At 26.2% G+C, this 27,187-nt stretch overlaps 3 protein-coding genes across 3 annotated transcripts; 1 reads left to right on the forward strand and 2 right to left on the reverse strand.

Moving 5' to 3' along the window:
- Positions 1–674: 674 nt before the first annotated feature.
- Positions 675–2,348, reverse strand: OCT59_000471 (uncharacterized protein; the record flags this gene model as incomplete). Its single annotated transcript, XM_066138858.1, has 1 exon — positions 675–2,348. One exon carries the CDS (start codon positions 2,346–2,348, stop codon positions 675–677), a length of 1,674 nt encoding a protein of 557 aa, XP_065988314.1.
- A 3,452-nt stretch (positions 2,349–5,800) lies between these two features.
- OCT59_000472 (uncharacterized protein) lies at positions 5,801–7,438 on the reverse strand (the record flags this gene model as incomplete). Its single annotated transcript, XM_025331347.1, has 1 exon — positions 5,801–7,438. The coding sequence occupies one exon, from the start codon at positions 7,436–7,438 to the stop codon at positions 5,801–5,803; it is 1,638 nt and encodes a 545-aa protein (XP_025189324.1).
- A 6,069-nt stretch (positions 7,439–13,507) lies between these two features.
- On the forward strand, positions 13,508–14,177 carry OCT59_000473 (uncharacterized protein; the record flags this gene model as incomplete). The annotated part of the gene is made up of 3 exons (XM_066138859.1): positions 13,508–13,886; positions 13,972–14,031; positions 14,167–14,177. 3 exons carry the CDS (start codon positions 13,508–13,510, stop codon positions 14,175–14,177), a joined length of 450 nt encoding a protein of 149 aa, XP_065988315.1.
- Positions 14,178–27,187: the final 13,010 nt, after the last annotated feature.

The following is a 27,187-nucleotide window of genomic DNA, read 5'->3' on the forward strand; positions in this document are numbered from 1 at the left end:
GCGAGGCTTTGCTTTAATGACTATTCTGCATAGCGGACTGAATGAATGTGAAAGTCTTTGATTCTTTGTGCCTGTCGCTACCTTTTCATTCTCCACACGTCACGCATTTATCGATGAAACTCTTTGAAAGTAGCTAGTTTGAAGTTCACATTCAATAGTTTAACATCTTTTTCGTCGAAATCTAATGCTGAAGCAGCCTTAGTTAATCTTAGTTCTCTTAGTTCACTTATTTCCTGAGAAAAGTAACCTAGGAGAGGAAAGGACTGTTGGTCGAGAAAGCCTGATAATATGATGGAACAGCGAGAACATTTTGAAAAAAATTGTGTGGAGAAAAATTGAACACAAAGTCAAACTAATAACACGTCTGATTAACGAGACATTGTAGCAAATAATTCGTATAAATTCGCACCTATTTTTTTTATGCTTATTAGTAATACTATAGATAAACGTCATTACCATACGAGTTATGAGAGAAATGTTACACACTTTCATCAAAGAGGATCCTAGTTCCTAGATGAGTTCTCGCGTCAAATTATTTCTTTATTAGTATAGTGATACTGTAAAGTACGATTATCCCACACTTGACAATCTCCAAAAGATATCGCGTTATCTCACACCCAATTTGAAGAATAAGAAATTCTTTATTTATAAAATAGATTATACATATAAAATTACTAATACATTTCATTTATAAATTCACGTACTTCAATATTTAAATCATAATAATTTTGAACTATAATGTTATGTAATCTAAATTCCTTTACTTCATCTTTCAAAGAAAACAAATCATCATTTTCAATAGGAGTTTGAATAAAAAAATATTCTAAAAAAGCAAAATATTTGATTCTTTTCTTTTTCATTATATATTCCTTTATATAAGGTAAAATATTCTTTTTTTCTGATTCTTCTCGTTTCCCATTTCTAATATTTTTAATTAATAATTTCTTAATAAAAATATCTTGTGAATTTTTCAAAAAAATTTCAAAATCATTTGTATTGATTTCAAGAGATAAACTTAAATATTCTAATTTAGTAGGGAGAATTTGTCCTAAATTTTTTAATACAATTGATCCAAGTTTATCATCATAATGACTTTCGATAGCGAGATAATTAAGACTTAATTCAACTTGTTTAATCAAATTGAATATTTTATAAATAATTTGATTATCAAATCCAGAGAATTTTAAAAATTTGATTTTTGAATTACAATATTTTATGGATAATTCCAATATTTCTTGTAATAATTCATCTTCAAGTCCAAAATTTTCCAAATAATCACCAGATTTTTGTAATAATAATTCTAATGGTTTAATTAATGGTTCATTCATAAATAAAGATTTCAATTTAAATGGTTTTGTCAAATTAGAAATTTGTTGAATAAAATTACTAGAATCTAGAGAATAACAATAAAGAATATGAATAGATTCCAAAACATTTAATTGATCAAGTACTTCATTTAAAACAACTATATCTTTAAAACTAACATGATAAAATATAATTGTCCTTAAACTATTTATACAATTAGGGTTCTTTAAAGATAATAATGAATGATATAAAGGAAGATCATTAAAACATAACGAAATTTTTTTTAAATTTTGTTGTGAATCAATAATTTGTGATAAATGTTTTTCGGTTGTTGTGTAATAATACCAAGGAAATAAAAAATAAAGTGATGAAATAGAATTGCAATTAGAATAAAGAAATATCATAAATTTTGTTATATTATCATTTGCTGGATCAAAATCGAGTGTTAAATTTCTAATATTACGAATAAAATTTGGATTTTGTAAAATTAATTCAAAAGTATCATTAAAATATTCTAAATCATTATCAATAAGCATCGTAACTTCAAGGGTATTTATATCTGCTTCTTTTTCAATAAATAATCGAAATAATGACCTATAAATCATTTTTGTATATTTTAAAGATTTTTGATCAACGTTTTCTCGTACAAAAATGTTGGAAAATTGCTCTTTAACTGTTGAAATTCTGACAGTTGCAACCCACTTTTCAATAGAATCACTAATTTTACGAGTATCTAAATGTTGAGTAAAACTAGGATAATTAAATAATGTATTTGAAAGAAATGAATCATTACTAATTCCATATTCATTTAATTGTGATCTATCATAATCATTTAAATTATGTAAATAAACTTCGATATAACGATAATTTTTAGGATATCTTAAAGAAAATGGATTTTCCCATAATAATGGAATTGCCAAACGACACCATATTCTATTAACTAAAATACATGAATGTAATGTTGAAAAATCATTCTGAAAATATTGTATAATTTCATTTATTATTTCTGGTAAATCTCCTAAAAATATTTTCGTATATGCCATAGTGTAAGCGAAAAAGAAAATGGGGAGTTTCAATTTTTTTTTTAAAAAAAATTATGCCGAAAGTGGTTATTTATATTTTTTTTTTCGGAGCTTATTCCGATTATATTGTCGTACAAAATTTACGTTGATCCTTTTAATGTACCTCACGACATGCATTTACCTGTTATAAAATCAACGAATAACGTTAGGACAAATATATCACGATCTTCCACCCTAGTCATAGTAAAAAAAAAGTGTGTATAGTAAATTAATACAGTACGGTAATACAAATTAGTACGGACGCTCAAAAAAAAATAATTTTTTCGTACCTTTAAAAATAAATTTTATTTTCCATACTAGTAAATTTACATCGAACATCATGTGATCAAATAATATACTATGGACTCCATAGACTTTTTTTCTTTTTTTTTAACCGAAAAAATTATTTTCCAGATCGCTTATCCCTGGCTTTTGTTTGAATGCTAATTACAAAAATAAATTAAAGTATTATTCACTTTCTTGTTAATGTCCTTACTGTTCTTGGCGGAAAAGTTTAATATTTTCTTGGAGTTGCGCTAGATTGGAGGATTTGGTAATATATTTTTTTCATTCTTTGGTTTTCTTCTCTCTTAAATAATCTCAGCACAACTAACAAGTTATAATATTTAATTACTCTAGGAAGTGGCCAGAGTTGAGTTTTCAGTTTGGATTTTTGCTTCGGCTTCCTCTGTTGTTTTTATAAAGTCTTTCCTCATGGAAGAAATAACTTCTGCCAATTCGACTAATGAATAATTGACAATTCAAGTTGAGCAGGCTGATTACCTTGAGGACGATGTTGTGGTACGAAATTCAAAATTATACAAAATTTAAAGTTGCACGAAATATTCTAAACTTTCGTACGTACTAGTATAATTTTTATTGGATTTTGTAAACGTACGTACTATTAAAATATAAGGGCGTACGTCCGAACTTACATCAACTTACTGTAGTACTACTTTACTTACTACCTGTGAAAAAAACCCAAAGCGTTATTTGATTATGTAATTATGGTGTAAATGTTGTGCTGCAGCTAATAAAAAATGACCGTTAGTACGTGATTATATTTGTCCGAAGTTATGAAAAGAATTACGACGTATCGTCGTATCGCCCGAGGTTATGATCATCATAAATTTTAAAAAACAAATACACGTGACATTTAAATTATTTACATTTAGAGTTTTATCACTTTGTTATGTGCCAACCCCTCCACTTAATTTACAAATTTCCTTATAAAAATTAAAAATGGACAAGTTGCAAAAAAAAAAAAGGTTTTTTATGATTTTATTGATGCATATTTAAGATAAAATTTATCAAATTTTGGTATAGTAATGTGGATATTGATGATAAATTAGCATCATTTAAATTGTATTTTTGTTGAGTAGAAAATAATTAAAAATACTAATACCATAATTGTGAGAAAATGTTTACTATATCCTGGATACCTCACTTTAATTTATAAATAAATAAATGATATTTAGAAAATAAATTATATATATATGTGTATTTATTATATAAAGATAATGACCAGTACATTTCATTTTATAAATTCATGATTTAAATCATTATAATTTTGAACTAAGCTCAAATAATTTATAGATAAAATAATAGGAATTATCCGAGGCCACCCCTATTACGTGATTTTGAAAATAACATTTGATTGGCTAGATATTATGCGTTACGTGATATATTTTATTTCATGTATTCCTATTGCAACGTAAAAGCAAAACCTTAAATGAGTATAATTATAACTAATTTTTTAAATTTTATGGTATTTCATATTATTAAAGCTCGAACGGCTGTACGACTATAACATGATCTTACAGCCTTGTTTATACAATAAGTGAAGCTGTCATTATGGAATAGCATTTATAGGAGACGAAATTAAAATTGATAAGAGCAATATTATTTAATCAATGACAACAATTAATATCAACCAAATGAGCGAAACAAAATCAAAACATCACAAAATCCGAACAAAATAAACAAAATGTCAAAAGAAAACAGATCCAAAAAATGAATTAAAGCTCAAAGAATAAAAAAATTACTAAGTGAATAAATGAAATATAATTCCAAAAATAAGGAAAAAAAAACGAATTTTAACCCAAATGAATAAAGAAAACAGATGGAAAAATGAAATCAAAGCCAAAGAAAGATAATTAAAACCAAAAATAGAAGAAATGCCCAAGTGTAGAAGGAATCAAAAGAAAGTAAAAGTCGACCAAGAGAAAGTAGAAGGTAAAACCCGACAAGAAAATAGAAAATAAAACCAACCAAAAGAAAATGGACTGTTATTGAATGAAAATGAAATCCCAAAAATCCAAAGTGTCTGAATACTGAAACACACTGTTCACTAGGTAGATAGAATGCCGAACTAGAAGCTTGAAAAATAAAAAGTGAAGAAGAAATAGTTAACTAAGGAATAAAATACAAAAAAGTTCGTTGAAGTTTAATAAAATAAACCTCTCCAACAAGTCAATCAACGCAAGTTAACAAAAAGAAATGTTGCCTAAAAAAACTTATTAAAAAAAGAAGAATCAGTTAACGAAAAGAAATGCATATAACACTAAAGAAACATAAGAAACCTACCGCCGAGAAGCGCGTCTCAAAAACACTAGTCACTGATAAACCAATCAAAGTTTAGTTCGAACCACGTGATTGATAGGTGGCAAAAATATGTACCACCGAAAAATAATAATTCTAAAAATGGAGTAATTATTTAACAAAACTTTATACTTTGTAGAATTCTAGTTATATTTGCGACAAGAATGTCAAGTTAAGTCAAAGTGGTAAATTCTTTAAGATTTGGAATGCAACAACTGTAGTTTTGGTATATATAATGTTTCACAGTATATTGTACTGAGATCTAAAGTTAAAATACTTCAAATCCATCTGGTATATTATCAACTGGAATTGGATAATATTGTATACAATAAATTTGTCTTTAGTTGATAGGTCTTCCTTTATCCCTATAAAAAATTTTTCAGTAAAATGATCACGTGTCTGAGTTTCTTCGGAACAAAAACTAGAAAAATGATCATTTATCGGAGTTTTTTCCAGAATTTTTTTATAGGGTATGATATTTTCTTTATATAACTTGATTTAGTTAAGTTGTAATAAAGCATAAATGAATCACCAATTGTTTACTAAGTTCAGCCAGTCCATTAAGCAGTGAATTATAATAACTTTATAGTAGAGAGACATATACTATGAAATATTCCAATTAAAATTCTTATATGCAAAAAGGCAGTTTGTATATTTATCAAAATATAACTTTATTAGTTGTAGGTATGTTTATGAAGACAAAATTTATAAAATTTAAGTATATTATGTACAGTAAAGTCAAATGACCAAAAATCCTATAGCTATATATTTATATATCTCACTTTATTTATATAAATGATATTTAGAAAATAAATTATATATGTAGATAATGACTAGTACATTTCATTTATAAATTCATGAATTACAATATTTAAATCATTATAATTTTGAACTATAATATTATATAATTTAAATTCTTTTACTTCATCTTCCATAGAAAACAAGTCATCATGGTTAAAACTTTGAGTAAAACATTCTTGAAAAGCAAAATACTCGGCTCTTTTCTTTTTCATAATATATTCCTTTATATAAGGTAAAATATTCTTTTCTTCTTCTTTTTCTCGTGTTTCATCTCTAACATTGCTGATTAATAACTTCTTGGTATAAGTATTTTGAAAATTTTTTATAAATATTTCAAAATCTCTTTTATTAATTGTAAGAATCAAATTCAAATATTCTAATTTAGGAGGAAGAACTTGTCCTAAATTTTGTAATATAATTGAACTAAGTTCATAACTTTCAATGGTGAGGTAATTAAGATGATGATTAATATTTTCGATTAAATGAAGTGTCATATTAATATCGTCATTAAGATCATCTAATTGCAAGAAATTAATATTTTTACAATATTTTATTATTAATTCTGATACTTGTTGTATAAATTCATCATGTTCAAGTCCAAAGTTTTCTAAATATTCACCAGATTTTTGTAATAATAATTGTAATGGTTCAATTAATACTTCATCCATAATTAAAGACTTTAATTTGAATGGTTTAGTCATACTAATAATTTGTTGAGTAAAATTTGAATCTAAAGAGAAACAATAAAGAATATGAATAGATTCCAAACAGTTTAATTGTTCAAATACTTCATTCAAAACAACTATATTCTTGAAATTAATATAATAAAATATAATTGTTCTCAAAGTATTCATACAATTTGGATTCTTTAATGATAATAATGAATGATATAAAGAAAAGTTACAATTATAACTAAAGTAAACTTTTTTGAGATTTTTTTGTGAATCAATCATACGGGAAAAATGTCTTTCAGTAGTTGAATTACAAGATGATGGAAAGAGGAAATAAAGTGATAAAACAGAATTGCAATTAGAGTAAAGATATTTCATAAATTTTGTTATATTTTCGGTTATTGGTTCAAAACAAAGTGTTAAATTTTTAATATTACGAAGTAGATTTTGATTTTGTAAAATTAATTCAAAAATTTCTTTAAAATATTCTAAATCATTATCAACAAGCATTGTAAATTTAAAAGTATGTATATTTGCTTCGTTTTCAATAAATAATCGAAATAATGACTTATAAATCATTTTTGTATATCTTAAAGATTCATGATCAACAATTTCTGATACAATAGATTGCTCTTTAACTGTAACAGCTGCAACCCACTTTTCAATAGAATCACCAATTCTACGGGTATCTAAATGTTGAATAAAACTAGGATAATTAAATAATGTATTCGAAGGAAATAAATCATTATTAATTCCATATTCATTTAATTGTGTTTTATAATCATCATTTAAATTATATAAGTAGACTTCAATATAACGATAATTTTTAGGGTATTGCAGTAAAAATGGATTTTCCCATAATAATGGAATTGCCGAACGACACCATAATCTATTTACTAGAATACATGAATATAATGTTGAAGAATCATACTGAAAATATTGTATAATATCACTTATTATTTCAGGAAAATCTCCCGAAAATATTTTCGTACATGCCATAATGTAAAAAGAAAAAGGGGAATTTAAAACTTTTTTTAAATTATGCCAAATTTATACTAATTTTCGGAATAAGTTCCGATATATTGTCGCACAAAATTTGCGTTGATCATTTGGAAAGAATATTAAGGATTTGTAAGATTTATGGAAAAAAACGTGACATATTATTCCACAGCTGATAGCTACATGATTATCATACCCACTTATTAAAAAAAAAAATTTGTGTATATCACATTTTTGACACATGGGTTTTTAGAATATTTGATTTTTCTAAGTAGTAGAAATTTAAGTAATAATAAAAGGTTTCTTATTGTTAGACAAATTTTATTATTTGAAATTTGAGAAAATTTTTTTTGCATTCTTAACTTATTAATAATATTTTTAATCACTTTAGTTAACGCTTTATTTAATATAATTTCACCTAATTTTAAACATAAGTTATGAAAAATATTTTTTTTTTTTTGGAAAATGAATATTATCCTATAAAGATAAATAATTTGGCTAATTTTAAACCTATTTTTGCAAAAATACTATGTTTAAATAGTGAGCACAATTTTGCTTGATATAAATAATTAGGTGTTAAAATACGTAATTTTTTGAAATTTCATATTTGTTTATTATACTGATATTTACACGTGATAGTATCGTTCACCCAATCATTTCCGTGATAGTTTTTAAATCGATCCATATGGTCTGGCCATAAATTTTAAAGAACAAATTCATACGACATTTAAACTATTATTATTTACTAGATGCGTTCAAGTTTAACCCCTCGCTCTTAATATGCAAATTTATTATAAATTAAGAATGGATGAATGGCAAAAAATGATTTTATTGAAGTGATAGAATTTATCAGAATTTGGAATAATTATCAGCATGGATATATTCTTTTTATTTCTCATTAAAAAAAATGAAATAATTTGGCTAATACATTAAACATCATTTTGAATTGTATTTTATCGTAATATAATAATAACATGAAAGAAAAAGTATGAGTTTATTTATATAACAATGATATTTAAAACATAAATTAAATGTTGATGGCTAATACATTTCATTTATAAATTCACGAACTTCAATATTTAAATCATCATAATTTTGAGCTATAATATCAATAATCTAAATTTCTTTCAAAGAAACTAAGTCATCATCTTTTATAAGGGTTTAAATAAAATATTCTATATAGTCAAATACTTAGTTAGGACCCCGAAATATACATAAAAGGATCAGGTCAGAGTTTGCGTATAATGAGTCAAAAAAATCATGTAGATCATTCCTTTTATGGATAATCCCAGCCAAAATAATATTTCCTAATTTAGATAATGGCTGAAATTATCGTAATTCCGGCCCTGAAAGAATGCGTATTTTGGACCACTTCTGGACCTGACCTCTACATATATATTTCGGGGTCCTACTTAGTTCTTTTCTTTATTCTTAGTTCATTATCAATAATAAAATTTTTGATAGAGAGATAATTAAAATTTAGTTCAACTTTTTCAACTAAATGAAATATTTTATAAATAATCTGATCATATATATATTGTTACCACCGGCTTCTGTAGTGTAATGCCGTAGTATACCTAATGAATTTATTAATTGTAAGGCGCAGCATTATATTTAGAATTAGTGTATAAATTTTTAGTAATTTAAAATTGTATATCAATTGGCCCGCGATGACGTTAAACTAGGGAAATATAGGATATCAGGTGATAACGCCCGAGATGACGTAAAACTAGAAGATTAATTAATAATGATAAGTCAAGTGATTAGGAAACAGGTGATTAATTTGTAGATCATGACGAAAGAATCTATGAATAGGATATTTGCATTTAAGGAAATGGTCTTGAAGATCAAAAACGAAGAAAAATTCAAAATTTCAAAAAATATGAAAAATAACAAGTACTAATACTTGTAGTTCAGTTGAGCAAAACCAATAGATGAGTTAGAATTTTTAGGTTTGCAGCAAAACATAGTGATAAAAGGCGCAGGAAGTTTCTTTAAGATACTATTTTTAAATTCATATAAATAGACGTAGATATCGACATTGTGGAATTTCAGGTTACGAATTTAGGAATTTATTTGGATAAATATTTAGTTATTGTTTAGTATTGTTAAACCAAACATATTATTGTATTTATTTATATTATTAATAAAGTATTATTTTGTTAAGTCCTAAGGTGGCAAACGTATTGTTATACGGGCTTAGATCTTACAGTAGTAACAGAAAGAAAAATAAGGATCGGTTAATAAAGGGCAAGGTAATATGGCGATATATAACTAATAAAAAGGTAAAAGTACAGACGGTAAACGATATTGAACGATTATAAATGATAATAAATGATGAGATAATATAAAGATAGATCGGGTGGTGTATGTATAAAAGCAATTTATTATACGATGTATACGAAAAATCAATGATATATAACAAAAATAATAAATGATAATAAACAGTGAAAAAAATAAAATAAACTGTATATGAACAATTCGGAAATAAATCAGCGGTTTATTAACAATGAAACAAAATACGATATTACTGCCTCTATCGGCGCTCTGTAATATCCGTATACTATCGGCTGATAACAAAACCTAGCTAAACTTTTCTAAACAAATTCAAACTGAATTTTTACAACTATCAACGACGGTCCCTTTTATAGTGTTAGACTTTTGGTACAATCCTGTCTTTTCGAACAGAATCGCCATTCGGCCATAATTGCCTCCCGACCAATTGTGGCGATCTGGGCACTTATATTCAGCCACCTTTTTACCGCTAAGCTTCCGTTTGTTATCTAAATATCTAAAAATAACTATACTAAAAATAAACAAATAAAAAATGAAAGATAAAAATAAAGAAAAATAAACAAAAATTATCCCGTGACAATATTAAGAAAATTTTCTCTGTTTTCTGTATAACAATGAAGCTTGATAATTGGCATGCACAAATACCATATATACTAGTAAGTGCGTTTATAAATATAAAAAAAAAGATATTTACTTTATCTTTTCCAGTTAGGGTTAATTATATAGTAATGGCTCACAGTAATGATAAAGGTAAAAATTATTTTTATAATACTGTGCAATATAATAAAACTAGTTATCAGTAATATTAAAGAATTTGGAGAAAGAGATCCTAAAGAATTTGAAGGAAGTAGTATCATGGAATCCGAAGGTATATCAAACAAGCTAAAATATTAAATTTTTATTTGTAAATAATTTAAATACTATCTATAATTGTACCTTATATAATATACGAATAAATATATTCTAACCTAACTGTATTATATAAATAATTTAGCTCGTAAGTTAATAGTTATCTTATAATTGAATAATAATGGAATTACTTATTATTTACTTATATTCCATGTACTGATAATACTATAGTTTGTAAGTTATCAGTTATTTAAATCTTTACTTTTTTATTTTATTTATTTTACACAATATTCAAATAACTCAATTTTCTGTTTAAATAACTATTACAGATAGTAAGTTATAATATTATATTATTTGTTTAATATTTTATCTAACTCTACTAATTATATTTTTAATTTAAATAACTAGATTGTAAGTAATATATTTAATTTATAGTAAATACTTCTGTATTATATATATATCTAACTACTTAATAATTAATAATACTACAGAAGTTGTGTGATATCTATATTTCTATTATTTATTTAATTTAAACTAACTAAATTCTTTATTTAAAAAATTATTTTATAATTTCTTTTAGTTAGTAAGTTATATTATTGCTTATTTATATAATATTTACATATAACTGATAATTTAAACTAACTAAATCTTTATTTAAAATTATTTAATAATATAGGGAGTAAGTTATTTATTATTCTATTGTTACTTAATTATATAATATTTACATATAATTTAAACTAGCTAACTGAAATTCTTTATTTAAAAAATATTTTATAGATAGTATGTCATTTATTTAATTCTATTATTACTTATTTATATAATATTACATATAATTTAAACTAACTAAATTCTTTATTTAAAAAATTATTTAATAATATAGGGTGTAAGTTATTTAATTCTATTATTACTTATTTATATAATATTTTCATATAATATAAACTAAATAAATTCTTTATTTAAAAAAATTATTTAATAATATAGGGTGTAAGTTATCTATTATTATTTATATTATTTATATAATATTTACATTAATTACGTAATTTAAACTAACTAAATTCTTTATTCAAAAAATTATTTTATAGATAGTATGTTATTTGTTTAATTCTATCTATTATTACTTATTTATATAATATTTTCATATTATTTCATAATATAGGGTGTAAGTTATCTATTATTATTTATATTATTTATATAATATTTACATTAATTACATATAATTTAAATTAACTAAATTTTTTATTTAAAAAAAAATTATTTTATAGATGGTATGTTATTAATTTAATTCTATTATTACTTATTTATATAATATTTCATATAATTTAAACTAACTAAATTCTTTATTTAATAGATCGTAAGTTATAAGTTATTTATTTAATTCTATTATTATCTATTTATATAATATTTACATATAATTTAAACTAACTAAATTTTTTATTTAAAAAATTTTTTAAAGTTACTTATTTATATAATATTTACATATATTTTAAACTAAATTTTTTATTTAAAGGGTGTAAGTTATTTATTTAGTTCTATTATTATTTATTTATATAATATTTACATTCAATTTAAACTAACTTTATTTAAAAAATTTATTTTATAGATGGTATGTTAATTATTTAATTCTATTATTACTTATTTACTATATAATATTTACATATAGTTTAAACTAACTAAATTCTTTATTTAATAGATAGTAAGTTATAAGTTATTTGTTTAATTCTATTGTTACTTATTTATATAATATTTACATATAATTTAACTAACTAAATTCTTTATTTTATTATATAAATAAGATTAATAAATAACTTATAACTCACGATCTATTATAATATAGGGTGTAAGTTATTTTTGTTTCTATTGTTATATTTTAATGTTTAACTGAATTCTTTCATTTAAAAAATTTCTATTACTTTAGTTAGTAAGTTGTGAAATATAAGTTATTATTATATATGTATTCATACAAAAACTAATTAAGACATATTATATTAAATACCTATTTAAATTTTAGAGTAAGTGTTAATTTTAATCTTAAATTTTAGTATAAATTTCAGTATAAACTTTAATATAATTTTAATTATTTAATTTTATAGAGTTGTAAAAAGTGGAAATGAAATTATAGATGAATTTATATCTGAAAAAAGGTTAAAATGGATTCCTTATTATGAATTTAGAAGTGTTGAATATCTTGATGAAGGAGGATTTGGTACTATATACAGAGCTATTTGGCAAGATAATTATATTGATAGGGACGTAATTCTTAAATGTCACAAAAATTTAAATGAAAATTTAAATGAATTTTTAAATGAAGTATGATAGTATATTATTTATTTATTTGTTTAAATTAATTTATTTATACTAATAGACTATATTATTATTTATAGTGGAAATATCATGAAAGTTGTTTAGATTCAAATTATATTATTTATTTTTATGGATTTACAGAAAATCCAGATACTTTAAAATATATGGCAGTAATGGATTATGCAAGCAAAGGTAATTTAAGAGGAAATTTGATAGAAATAATCAAAAATAATTGGAACCGAAAATTATATATGTTATATGAAATTATCTCTGGACTTAATAAGATACATGAACAAAAGCTTATTCATTGTGATTTTCATGATGGAAATATTTTAAATCATAATAATAAGGATAATGATAAAATTTATATTAGTGATTTAGGATTATGTCGACCTGTAAAATCATTTTTGAAAAAGTATGATATTTATGGTGTTATACCATTTATGGCTCCTGAAATTTTAAGAGGCAAATCTTATACTCCAGCTAGTGATATATATAGCTTTTCTATGATTATGTGGGAATTTACATCTGGGGTACCACCATTTAATAATAAAGCACATGATATTCATCTTAGTATAAGTATTTGTAAAGGTGAACGGCCTGAAATTATTGAAATACTCCACGATGTTATGTAGATTTGATGAAAATGAAGATCCATCAAAAAGGCCATCTACATCAGAAGTGAGAAACATTATTAGAAATTGGATTTTTTTTCCTCATTATTTGGATACTGAAGATCTTAATAAAGAATTTAAACGCATTGTTATGCAATTTATAAATGCACCAATTGGACATCATAATGATCTTGCTATTGAATCTCATTCACAAGCATATTATACAAGTCGTTTACTTGATTTTACTAGTAAACAATTGAATGAAATTCTTGAAAGTGAAGATTCACAAGCATGTTATGCAAGTTATTTTACTATTAATGAAACAGTAAATAAAAGGCCAGTTAGTGAAGATTTGGATGATTGTTTAATTAATGATATGAAATCATTAGGTATGTTATAGTGTACAATAAAAAAAAGTAATTTTGTAAATTATTTATATGGAATTGATTTTACTTATTTAATTATTTATAACAGATGAAAATACTAGTAAAAAATTGAATGAAAGAGAAGATTCACAAGCTAGTGTAAAAGTAAGTAAGTGAAGATTTAAATGATTATATAATTAAAGAACTGAGATCATTATTAGGTATGTACTATAATATATAAAAAAAACTAATCTTGCAAATTATTTATGTGAAATTAATTTTATTTACTTAAATATTAAAACAGATGAAGATTAACTTTAAAAAGATTTATAGTTCTTTTTTAAGTTATATTTGATATCATGCATTCAACAGAAATTATTCTTTATTTTATTTTTTTTTGTGGATTTATCTAAACACTAAGACTAGATTAGTGAAATATTTTACAAGATTCTTAGTTTGTAATTTAAATAATTCCGTTTTTATATTTTATCCAAATATTAAATGTGTATTATTTTTAGAATTATTTAAACACTAAGGCTAGAGTAGTAAATATTTTACAAATTTCTTGGTTTGTAATTTAAATAAATCATTTATAACTTTTCGATTATTAAATATAAGTAAGTGTTGGAATTGTCCATTAGTTTGTATTTTATATTATTTTATTTATTTTATTAAACATCAATATGATATTAAATAGTAAATAATGCTATACAATTAAATGAATGTACCTATTTAAAAAAAAATATCTGATTTGTCTATTTAGTTAAACTGTTTCTTTAAAAATTTCTCTATTTTTCTCTATCATCATCTCCATTGACATGCTTTTTGACTTCTTGATCGTAAATTTGGTAATGCTTTCGGAACAGCAAATTGCTAAATGGTGATAAAATGGGTGATGGATGATCATAATTAAGTCTTGATGTAAAATTTGCATTCAGTGAATTAAATTCCTTTACCTATTCATTGGCAAATCTTTTTCTTTAGCTTCTAACTATACTTCCTTTCTCTTAAAAATTCTTCTGTAACTTCTAATTTATCCTCTAGCACTGGCGCCATCGGGACTTTCTTACTCCAAAGATTTATAAATTGCTTTTCCTATAGCCACTTCAATTGAAAATCAGATAAAACAAATGCTATTTTTACGTAGCCTTTTCTCGGCAGTTTCATTATTTAAACAGATATTTTGACTTATGCTTTACATATTTCATAAACTTTTAAAAATGGTATCAAGTTTTTATTGATATTTTTCAAACTTCTTCTAGTAATACGTTTTCATTCTTAATTTTTTTTTTAAGTTTTATTATTAAGAGTGTATAACGTTTTTGTTAGTTTTTCTTTCAGCAAGTTTTTTGACTGAGTGATCGGTTTAAAAAGTTTATAAAATTTTTTTTTCACACGAAAAGAAAAATATTGGTTAAATTAAATACCCAAAACGGCGCTTATCGTAATACCGCAGCAGTGAAAAATAAAGAATGAAAATAAAAAACTTTTTTTTTTAAAAATATTAGTAAAACTAGAAAAAATATTTAGAACTGAAAAAAAAAGAAATTGACACTTACTGTAGTAAGTGCAGCTCCTGATTCATGAGTTCTCGATAACTAAGAGAAAAAATTTTTTAGTAAGGAAAATTAAAAAAAAAAAATCGTAACATGAGAATCGGCGCTTATCATGGTACCAGTAATAAAAATAAACAGTGTAACACCTGAGCCCATAGAGAATTATGTTTGCCACCTCAGGTATTAACAAAATGACTCTTTATTAATAATATAAATAAATACAATAATATGCTTGGTTTAATAACATTAAATAACAAAATAAATAATTCATAACAAAATTCGTCTAATTTCTCCCAAAAGGTGATCTTCACGCCCTTTTATGTTTGTTTTTGTGTAACTAAATTCATAATTTCAATTCATGGATTTAAATTATTAAAGTATTTCCATTGTTTTTAAAGTATTTCCATTGTTTTAAAGTATTTCCATTATCTTAATTTTGTATCCATTTGATCATCATAAACTCCTGAATTATGATTTATAATATTAACGTAGTGATCAACAAATTAATCACTTGACACCTCAGATCACTTGATTTCATGCAATTTAGTATCTTTCTGATCTTCATTTATCCTTAATTCTCGTGACTAATAGTTTAAGGTCATCACGGACCAATTACCTTAATCCATGTGATTATTAGTTTAACGACTTCTCGGTCCAATTAAAATAAAAATAAAAATAAGTTAAAATTTTATACACTAAGACTAAATGTAATACTGCGCCTCACAATTAATAAATTTACTAGATATACTACGGCATTACAACTATCCCCCGCATGAAAATTTAATGCCCTCATTAAATTTATTCTAAGAATCGAACTCGTGTCTCAAAGTGGTAGGTGCGAATTATACCACTAAATCAAGCATGCGTTGTTACTTGACTTAGCTGCGTCCTGCGGCTGTTCCCGTGGTTTGTCATATGTTCTTCTGAATTTCACGGTTTTCTTGTACCGGATTTCACTTAGGTCTTTCTTTGGAATTTTCATTAATTTTTCCTATTTTTCCAAAATTATTTTTATGTCATGTGATTTTATTTCACATGATTGTAAATTATCTTTATTTTTCTAAGTCTATCGATGATGGTTATCATTTACTCATCGGTGTATGGTAAGTCTTTAATAGTTCTCCATTTACAGGTGTTTTCTTGATTACACCCTTAATATCTTTAATTTTGTAGGCTCCGTTTGGTAGTATTTCATGAATGTAAAATGGTCCCAACCATTTTGATTCCAATTTTCCAGATAATTGTTGTGCTTTGGCTTTATCATAGAGTAGTATTTTATCTCCAATTCCAAAGGTGTGTTCTTTGATTATTTTTCTGTCATGATACTCTTTTTGTTTTATTTGAGATTTCAATATTTGTTCTTTGGCTTCATGTCGGATTTTTGGTAGTTCTTCTAATAATCCAACTATTCTATCACTTAGGTTAATTTCTTTGATATTTTCATCCATTACTGTCCGTACATTTCTTCCAACATCATTCAGCATATTTTCCCAATAATATTTATCTTTTAAATTATCATAAGTACTTTTGATTCCCATATGTGCCGATAATTCATGACTGTGAGCTAAATATAGTGCTCCCATCTTTTCAAAGTCTTCTATTATTCTTATGTTTTTACCATTTTTCTCAATATGCTTTTTACCATCAGTTACTCTGATGTTATCCTTAATTTCAACATTTTTAACCTCTATTGGTGGTTTATCTCCATCTAATTCTATTACTTTATTATATACTCTTTCCCAATCTGTGTCATTATTCGATATTTTAATATTAGCATATTTTTCTCCTTCGTAAATATCTTGACATTCTTTAAATGATTTCACCATTTCCATATATCTTTCTTCATTTAACAATGGGTATGATGTTTTATGTCCTTGATCCTTTTTCGAATATTCTCTACCTTTGTAATTTTCCCAACATTTTTCATTTTCTAAAAATATCACCATTGATTCATCAATTATCCTTTTGTTCCTAAATACTTCCTTCTCTAATAGGTGGTTCTCATATCTTGTTATGTATCCTCTGTCGAATGATGGTGTTTGTTGATAAAAGTACTCACTATAGGGACTTTTATCTAATATTAACCAATCCTCATTATCATGTTCTTCCATTCTCCTGTTGATTTGTTCGACAACTTCCTTCCTGAATTCCCATTCTATACCTTTCTTTGGTATTTTATACTTATCATTGTCCTCTCTTCTCCTTTTAAAGGTGTTAAACCTCACACTTTGTCCTACTTTTTCAAATTCTTTTATAAGTTTATTTACAATGAATGTTTTTCCAGTACCATCAACTCCACATATGATTATTATTTTAGGTCCCATTTTATTTTTGAAAAGTAACTCTTTTACCCATCTATTTATATTATTCTTGATAAGGCATCTGCATTTTTATTTTCTTTTCCTGGTCTATGGGTTATTTCAAAATCATACTGTTCTAATTCCATGACCCATCTTGATCTCTTTCCTTTTGGTACTTTTGCAGTCATCAATCCTTTCAAAGCTGCATGGTCTGTCACTACTTCAAATTTTCTATTGATCAAGTATTTATGGAAATGTTGTATTCCCCATACAATTGCATAACATTCTTGTTCAGTTATTGGCCATCTTTGTTCTGTCCTGTTTAAACTTTTACTGGCATATTCTATTACGTATTCTTGACCTTTATCATCTTTTTGAGCTAACACTGCCCCTAATCCTATTCCTGAAGCATCTGTAATTAATATAAATTTCCTTAACCAATCTGGTTGTCTTAACACCGGTTCTTCGGTTAATTTCCTTTTTAATATTTCTAATGCTTCATGTTGTTTGATGCCCCATTCAAACTTTTCATCTTTTCTCAATAAAGATGTTATTGGTTTTACTATTTTTGAAAAATCTTTAATAAATTTTCTATAATACGTACATAACCCCAATATTGACCTTACACCTTTTATATTTATAGGTGCTGTTAATTTTTGAATCTTTTCAACCTTTCCTGGACTTGGTTTTAATCCATTTTTACCAACTACATGTCCTAAAAATTCTATTTCTGTTTTTCCAAATATACATTTCTTTAACTTTAGTATTAAACTGGCTTCCTTTAATTTTTCTAACACTAACTTTATATGTTTTAGGTGGTCTTCAAAATTTTCCGAATATATCATTATATCATCAATGTATACTATCACAAATTCGTTTAGGTACTCCTTTAATACTTTATCCATTAACCTTTGAAAACTTGCAGGTGCATTTGTTAACCCAAATGGCATGACATTATATTCATATAATCCTGCTGAGCATATGAATGCTGTTTTCTCAATATCTTCCTCAGCCATTTCTATCTGATTAAACCCTGATGCTAAATCTAGACTGGTAAACCATTTTCCTGAACTTATCCTTTCTAATTGTTCATCAATCCTCGGTAATGGATATGCATCTGTTATTGTAACTTTATTTAATTTTCTATAGTCGATGCAAAATCTATAATTTCCCGACTTTTTCCCTGCCAAAGTCACTGGTGAAGACCATGGACTTCTAGATTCTCTAATTTTTCCCAATTTTAACATCTCGTCAACCTCTTTTCTGATGAATTTACCTTTTTCATCATTTTCTTTGTACCTCTTTTGGGCTATTGGTTCAGTACCCCCTTTTAATCTGATTTCATGTTTTACTAGGTTTGTCCTATTATATTTTTCACCATCGTACTCAAATATATCCTTATATTTTTCTACTAATACTTTTAATTTACCTTTTTGTTCATTGGTTATGTCCCCTACTTTAAATTTTTCAGTAAATTTTTCATGGTCACTTTTGTGCTTCTTTATCGTCTCTTCAGTATCATTCTGACCAAGACTTATACTTTAAAATTTTCATCTTCCTGACCTTCATGGTCATCTTCATATATGTTATACAATTCATCCTGGTATAATTCTTCTAATATTTCCTCTTCATCAAATGTTTCTTCAAACCCTTTAATGGTCCTTTGTGTGTATTTTACTGGTATATCCATAGTTTCATCATTCATTCTAATTATTATTGTTTTATCTGTGTAATCTATATTTGCTTTGAACATATCTAATACTCCATTTCCTAACACAATTTCGTTTTTTCCTGAATCAATTATTTCAACCTTAATGGGTATTTCTTTATCCCCAAATTGTATGTATATTGTCGTGGTACCCCTAGATGCTAATTTATCCTCATTTATCATCACACATCTTACTGTACTTGGTTCCTCAATTTTTAAGTCCATTTCATCCATTATCTGACTAGTTATTACATTTACTGCTGCTCCTGTATCAAACATTACGTCCTTTAATTCTTGGTTTATTATTAATTTACCCCTTAATGCAGTTAAGTGTTCTGCTTCAATGTTATTCATTGATTCTTGTAGTCAATCTGTTTGTGGATACCTTCTCATACCATCATAATATATTTTTCTTTGTTCTGGGCTCATATCTATAATTTGTGAAAAAGTTGCATTTGCTCTGGTACTTTTCATATCCTCTAATACGTTATATTTTGGTATATTTCTTTGAAATGCGCTTGTCCTATGAATACCTTCAACACGTTCATTTTTACATTGTTTTGCATAGTGACCTCTTTCTCCACAATTTCCACATGTATTATTATTTCTCCTTGCTTCTTGTGCTTTTTTCAGACTTTCATCAGTGAATCCTCTTTTTGGTAATGCTGCTGCCCTTTCCTCTTGGCTTGCATATTTATTATTCCTTCTTCGTGCTTGTTCTTGATCAATTTCCATATCTATATCTCGATCACTTGACCTATTTTTTATGTTACTTCTCGTTTGTCTTTCACCAGTATAAAAATCTTGATCAACATGGTTAAATGTTACATCATTATCTTGATAATACGGGTCGTCATAACTATATCCTTGATCATAATTATCCTGATAATCCTGACTATCATAATCATATTGGTCATATTGGTCATTATAATTATCATATTCCACTACATTGAATCCTCGATTATTGTTTTGGTGGTTTGGTGGTCTGTTATAGTTATTTGGTCTTCCATTATAGTTATTTGATCTTCTGTTATAATTTTGATTATTCGGTCTTCCATAGTTTCTTTGACCATTATTTACCCTACATTCATTTGCATAATGTCCTGGTTGTTTACAATTATAACATGCTCGAGGTGGTGGTCCTTGTCTATTATTATTGTTTGGTGGTCTCTTTTGCCCTCCAAGTTGATTTACTAGTTTTACCTCTAATTTTTTAAACATGTCGGCAAGGTCATCCTCATAATTTTTCTCCAATGGTTTTTCAAATATATTCTTTGGCTTGTCATCTTGTATATCGATTCCTTTTCTTTGGGTACTAACTGATATACCACGTGTCTTTCTTATTAATTCATTAGTAGCTTCCTCCTCTCTTCTTGCTGTATTCACTGCATCATTTAAATTTGCTGGGTTTTGTCTTCTGACTTGATATCCCAATGTTGGTGTTAATCCTTCGATATAATTATCCACTTGTAATTCATCATCTAATGCATGGCCTCTGGTAGCTATCCTTAATATTTGTCTAAACCTTATCGTATATGCCTCAACATTTTCATTTACTCCTTGTGTTATTTTCCTTAATTCTAACATTTTCCTTTTTCTAACATCTTCCCTGGTAAATCTTTGTTTAATCCTATGTTTTAAATCATTATCATTATCGTTATCTTGCCAATTTACCAAATGACCATTGTTTGCTTCCTTCTTTTCATTATACCATTGTGCTGCTGCACCTTTCAAACAGGTAGCTGCCATTGCTGCTTGTCTAGCTCCATTTACTCCTGCTGCTTTTCCTATGGCAGTAAATGCTGTTTCAAATTGTCTTACCCAATCATTAACATCTTCTTCTTCCTTTCCATAAAATTGTGGCATACTAATTATTCCTCCAGCTACATTCCCTGCATCCTCAATTGCATTTGCTAATGGGTTGGCTGCGACTAATCCAGCCCAATTACCTCCTATATCATGTCCTGTTGCTGCTAGTAAAGCCGCTCTAAAATCTTCCCTTACTTCAGCTCTTGTTGCTCCCATAATTATTGGTACTATTGGTGGGATTGGTGGTATCGGTGGTGTTATAGGTGTTTCAAATAAATTTTCTATATTATAATCAGATATTTCACTTTTATCCTCAGAGTTTGATTCTGAACTTTCACTTGAGTCAAAACCAGGTCTATTTATAATGTTTTCTTCATAAGGTTCTTCAAAGTTTTCATTGTTATCGGTTTCATTTGGATTTAAAATTTCTCCATCTTTTCCAGATCCATCTGATTCTTTTTCAGATCCATCAGATTTTTCATTATCAGATTCATTTCCACTACTTTCACTATCCTCAATTCCAGCTTGCTGTTTTAGAAATTTATTTAATATCCGCCTTAAATTTTTCTCCAATTCATTTTTATTTCCTTGGAATATTTCAATAAATTCTTGATCCAATATTTCTCCATCAGTATATCCCATACTGATTAACCTCAATAACTCTCCATTAGTTATTTCTATTTTATTATCATCACATATTTGTTTTAATCTTTTGACCCTGATATCAATTTCATTCTCGTCATTCTCACAATCCCTACACTTGGTTTTTCCTTCGTCAAATTTATTGTTTATCCATCTTATTCCACATTCATTACAAAATGTGGTATTTTCATTTATCCATTCATATAATTTTATCCTTAATTCTTTGTCATTCTTATCCATTTCCTGGAAATATTTTTCTATAAATTCTGTTGTTAATATCATACTATTGCTTATCCTGAATTTTCTCATTCTCTCTATTTCTGACACATTTAATTCGTATCCTAATTTTTCTAAGTCATCCTTTAATTTTAATAATTCTTTTTGTTCGCAATTTTTACATTGTCCAATGTCTGCTATCATATCAGGTAACTTTCTATTTCTACAATTTCCACATATTAATGTTTCTTTTGTTAACCATTCATTTATTTCATCTTTTAATTTTTTATCACTTAGTCCCATTAATTCGAAAAATGTACCTAAAAAGTCTTCTGTTAATATCAATTCTATCCTTATCCTTAGGTCCCACATTCTTTGTATATCCTTGTCAGTGAACCTTCCACCCATTTCTTCAATTTTTCTTTTTAATGATTCTACTGTCCATTCGACATCATCCTCTATTTTTATTTCATAATGTATACTACCATCACTGTCCTCTAATTCATAACTTTCAGGACTATCACTTTCTGGGTCCTCAGGTTCCCTTGTAAATTGTTTGGTATCAATAAATCTTTGTACTATTTTTTGTATATATCTATCCCACCTCTGGTTCTGTTCCTTTATTGATAACCATGGTTCTTCGTAATCAATACTTGTTATTAAGTACACTATTTCATCTTCTCCTAATTCGATTATTCTTTCTTCCACGTATAACAATTTTCTAAATTGTGTTATTGCACCTGGTGCTACATACTTTGCTTTCGTATCATTTTCTAATATTGTGTTATACCATTCCCAAAATTTTTGAAATCTATTTTCAACATCCCAGTCTTCTAAAATATATCCATGTTCCATTATTTCTGGGCATCCAATTAATCGATCAAATACCTCATTTTCTAGATTCCCTTCAATACAATCCCTTACAATTACTACCATTATTATTCTCAAACCTTTTTCTTTCATTTTTGGTTGTTGTCTGTACCTTATTGATTCAATTATTCTGTCTACTATATTCCTACATTTTCCTTTATGTATTGTGTCCTCCCTTTCTCTATTGTCCATACTTAATAAATTCAATAATTCTTTATGTGTTACATTATTGTACATTAGTATTGTATCCTCGAATTTAAACAAAGCATCCCAAAATTTCTTGAATGCCGTTGATACTTCTCTTTCTATTGGGTTACATATTTCACATGCTAAACATTCCTCTGGTTCTATCACTCCTAGGTCATGTTCTTGTTTATGGTTTATATATTCAGCGTTCCAAACATGGTACCATTCCATTTTTAATAAAATTCTCTAAAAATTTTCACATCTTTTACTTTTTATCCTTCTTTTATATTTTATTTGACCTATACTGGGCTTGCCTTTACCTCATTTGTTCATTACTGAGTATGGTAGTTTACAGGTTTGTACAAATAAATTTACATTTTCCTTGAAATTCCCAACCTAAAGTTGGAATGTGATTCCATATTTGATTCATCTCTTTCCTGTAATTTTCTCATATTTGTCCAGCAAACATTATTTTAATTTTTGTTAACGTTAATCATGATTTTTCTTGGGTACCCTCACACAGAATTGTTTTTGGAAGTTCACACAGAACTATTCTCAATTGATCACACAGAATACCTCAATTGAGTTCACACAGAAAAAGCTCACACCGAACTATTCTCAATTGATCACACAGAAAACCTCAATTGAGTTCACACAGAATTACCCTACCATCGTATTTATAGTGTCGGTTTTTTGGGTACACTTTTTTATCCTTAACTTAACCTCAATTATTTATAAAAATTATTTTTAATCCTTAATTCATGGAACTTATTTACAATATTCTATTAAAACCCCTTCTAACTTGATTAGCCTCGCATTTCCCTTGATAATCAATTACTACCATACATATTTGGTTCATATGTATGAAAATTATTATAATAATAATTTTTCATTGACTTATCAGCCGGTGGTCAAGTTAGATCAAAAATTTAATTTTGAACATTATCTCTTTATATATTTATGGTCATACTTACCCAAATTAATGCCTTTTACATTGGTAACCATTATTTTCACGTATCCTTTAAAATATTTAACTTTATTTTATTAAAATTTGTCATTAATACACCTTAAATTCTTTTTTTTTTAACCAAGACTTAGAACTTTTAATTTTATAATTCCTTAACTTCGTCGATCCTTTATTTGTAACTTCTAATGATCACGTGGGGGTGATCATTTTCTTTTCTCAGAGATCCTATACTTATAACCTGTAGTGATCATGTGAGGATGATCACTTTTCCTTTCTCGGAGCATGCACCACTTGTAACACCTGAGCCCATAGAGAATTATGTTTGCCACCTCAGGTATTAACAAAATGACTCTTTATTAATAATATAAATAAATACAATAATATGCTTGGTTTAATAACATTAAATAACAAAATAAATAATTCATAACAAAATTCGTCTAATTTCTCCCAAAAGGTGATCTTCACGCCCTTTTATGTTTGTTTTTGTGTAACTAAATTCATAATTTCAATTCATGGATTTAAATTATTAAAGTATTTCCATTGTTTTTAAAGTATTTCCATTGTTTTAAAGTATTTCCATTATCTTAATTTTGTATCCATTTGATCATCATAAACTCCTGAATTATGATTTATAATATTAACGTAGTGATCAACAAATTAATCACTTGACACCTCAGATCACTTGATTTCATGCAATTTAGTATCTTTCTGATCTTCATTTATCCTTAATTCTCGTGACTAATAGTTTAAGGTCATCACGGACCAATTACCTTAATCCATGTGATTATTAGTTTAACGACTTCTCGGTCCAATTAAAATAAAAATAAAAATAAGTTAAAATTTTATACACTAAGACTAAATGTAATACTGCGCCTCACAATTAATAAATTTACTAGATATACTACGGCATTACAACAGAAAAAAAAATATCAACCGGGGAGATCACTATAGTACCGCAGCAGTGAAAATGTCGTTGGATCTGCGAGTCTCTGATCCTAAAAGTACGAAAAGAAAAAATTAAAAAAAAAACAATTATTTTGAAATGAAAATTAGCGCTTAATATAGTACCGTAGTAAACACTAAATATGTCAATCTTAAAAGAAGTTAAATTAAATATTAAAAAAAAAGCAAATCAGTGCTTATCATTTCACTGCAGCATCTCGATCGAACCCTGATCTGATCCTAAAAAGACGAAAAAAATATAAATAAATAAAAATAATTATTAATCTATATAATTAACTCCATATAAATAAATTGAATTGTGTAATGTGAAATGTGTGATATACTATTGGGGTCATGTGTAAGTTACAATAGCCAATTAATGAGTTTTATGTTAATCCAATGCTCGGTTAGTGAAATTCTTTATCGGGTTGGTCTTTTCTAAAGTAGAAATTTTTTTCTTTTTTTTCAAACTTTCCATTTTTTTTTAATTTTTTTTTCCCGATATAATCTATACTATAATTTTTTTTATTATTTATTTTTGTTTTTTAGACGAATCTAGATCAGTGATCAGATAGATTATGCTGCAGTTTTATATAACTTTGCCATATTTTTCAGTGATTATTTTGATGTTGAAAAGCATTAAAATTAAATTTTTAACCAGGAATGTGGTGGCCAAATTGAGAACATTTTATATGTTACAATATAATTTTTTTACTAAAATAAAATGAGCATAACTTTTTATATATTAATCCAATTTGAAAAATCAAATCACACTTTTATAGCCCTTGATATAATCTTTTAAGATATGATGAGTATTTAAAATAACATTTCTTTTTCATAGGGTTTAAGACTTGATGCCAAATAAAGGTAAATATTTTGTCAAAAAAAAAAATCTCAACTTTTGGTAAACCTGGTATCAAAATGTAACTAAAGGAGTGTATAAACAGTTGGTGATTTCAGAAATGCGAAAAAATCATTAAAATAAAACTTTGAACTCCTCCGTCTATTTTTCGTCCTGAGAATTTTTGGAACGGAAAGAGTTCCCCTAGCGTCTATTACGTCATAATGAAATTTCAATGGAACGCGCATTCCACTGTAGAACTATAACGATTTGGTGTAAAAGCAAAAAGATCAGTGTAAAGTCATGCGGGTTTACCACAAAATCCCGACAACTATAAAATCGAAAGTCTACAATCCTGACACCAAGATCCCAACAACCCAAATCCAGTTGAAATAAAATCCCAATAATCACCAATTCCGACAGTTAAAAATCTTGACAATCAAAATCCCAAAGTTTTTTTTTTAAATATAATTTTAAAAATGCAATGAACGCAGTAACGGTTAATTTATTGTAAATTTTATTAATACCAATGTAAATTATTTGCAAATTTTATTAATATTAATGCAAATTAATTAACGTTACTATATTATTAAAAGAAAAAAAATTTTTTCTTAGTCAAAAAGATTATGTACAGTATATTACTAGATCTATTCCTTCTCTTCTAAATTAGAAACAATTGCATTAAAAAAATTAAACTAATCTCAAATTCATCTGATCAAATCTCAGCCAGGATTTTGGCTGTCAAGATTTTAGATCATCGGGATTCTGTGACTGTCAGGATTTTGATCCAATCCGTTATCGGGATTTTGGTGTCGGGTTATAGACTGTCGATATTACAATGCCCATGGTAAACCATGTTTGCCACAATGACTTTACTAACGAATCCTTTATTTAATAATATAAAATATTAATAACATATAAAATAAATCAAATAATCATGCTTGGTTTCTAAAATAATTCATGAAATTAATAAAATTCTCATTAATTCATCCAATAGAATAATAAAATCATCACTTAAAATACTAAAATGATGAATAAATTCATCTAATAAAATCATAAAAGTCAAATAAAATAAAATAAAATAAATTCATCAGATAAAATTCATAAAATATTAATAAAACAAATTATTTCCCAAAATCAAAATTCGGCAATTTCTCCCTCCTGTATTTTTCAAATCAATAATAATTAGGTACATTCTGACTAACAGAACAATTAAGTTCGGAATTTCACCCATCTTATTATTATTCCTCATTATATAAACCATTATGTAAACTTCAAAAATTAGTCA

This window comes from Rhizophagus irregularis, chromosome 1, assembly GCF_026210795.1.
Source record: "Rhizophagus irregularis chromosome 1, complete sequence".
In the NCBI taxonomy this organism is placed as follows: Eukaryota; Fungi; Glomeromycota; class Glomeromycetes; order Glomerales; family Glomeraceae; genus Rhizophagus; species Rhizophagus irregularis.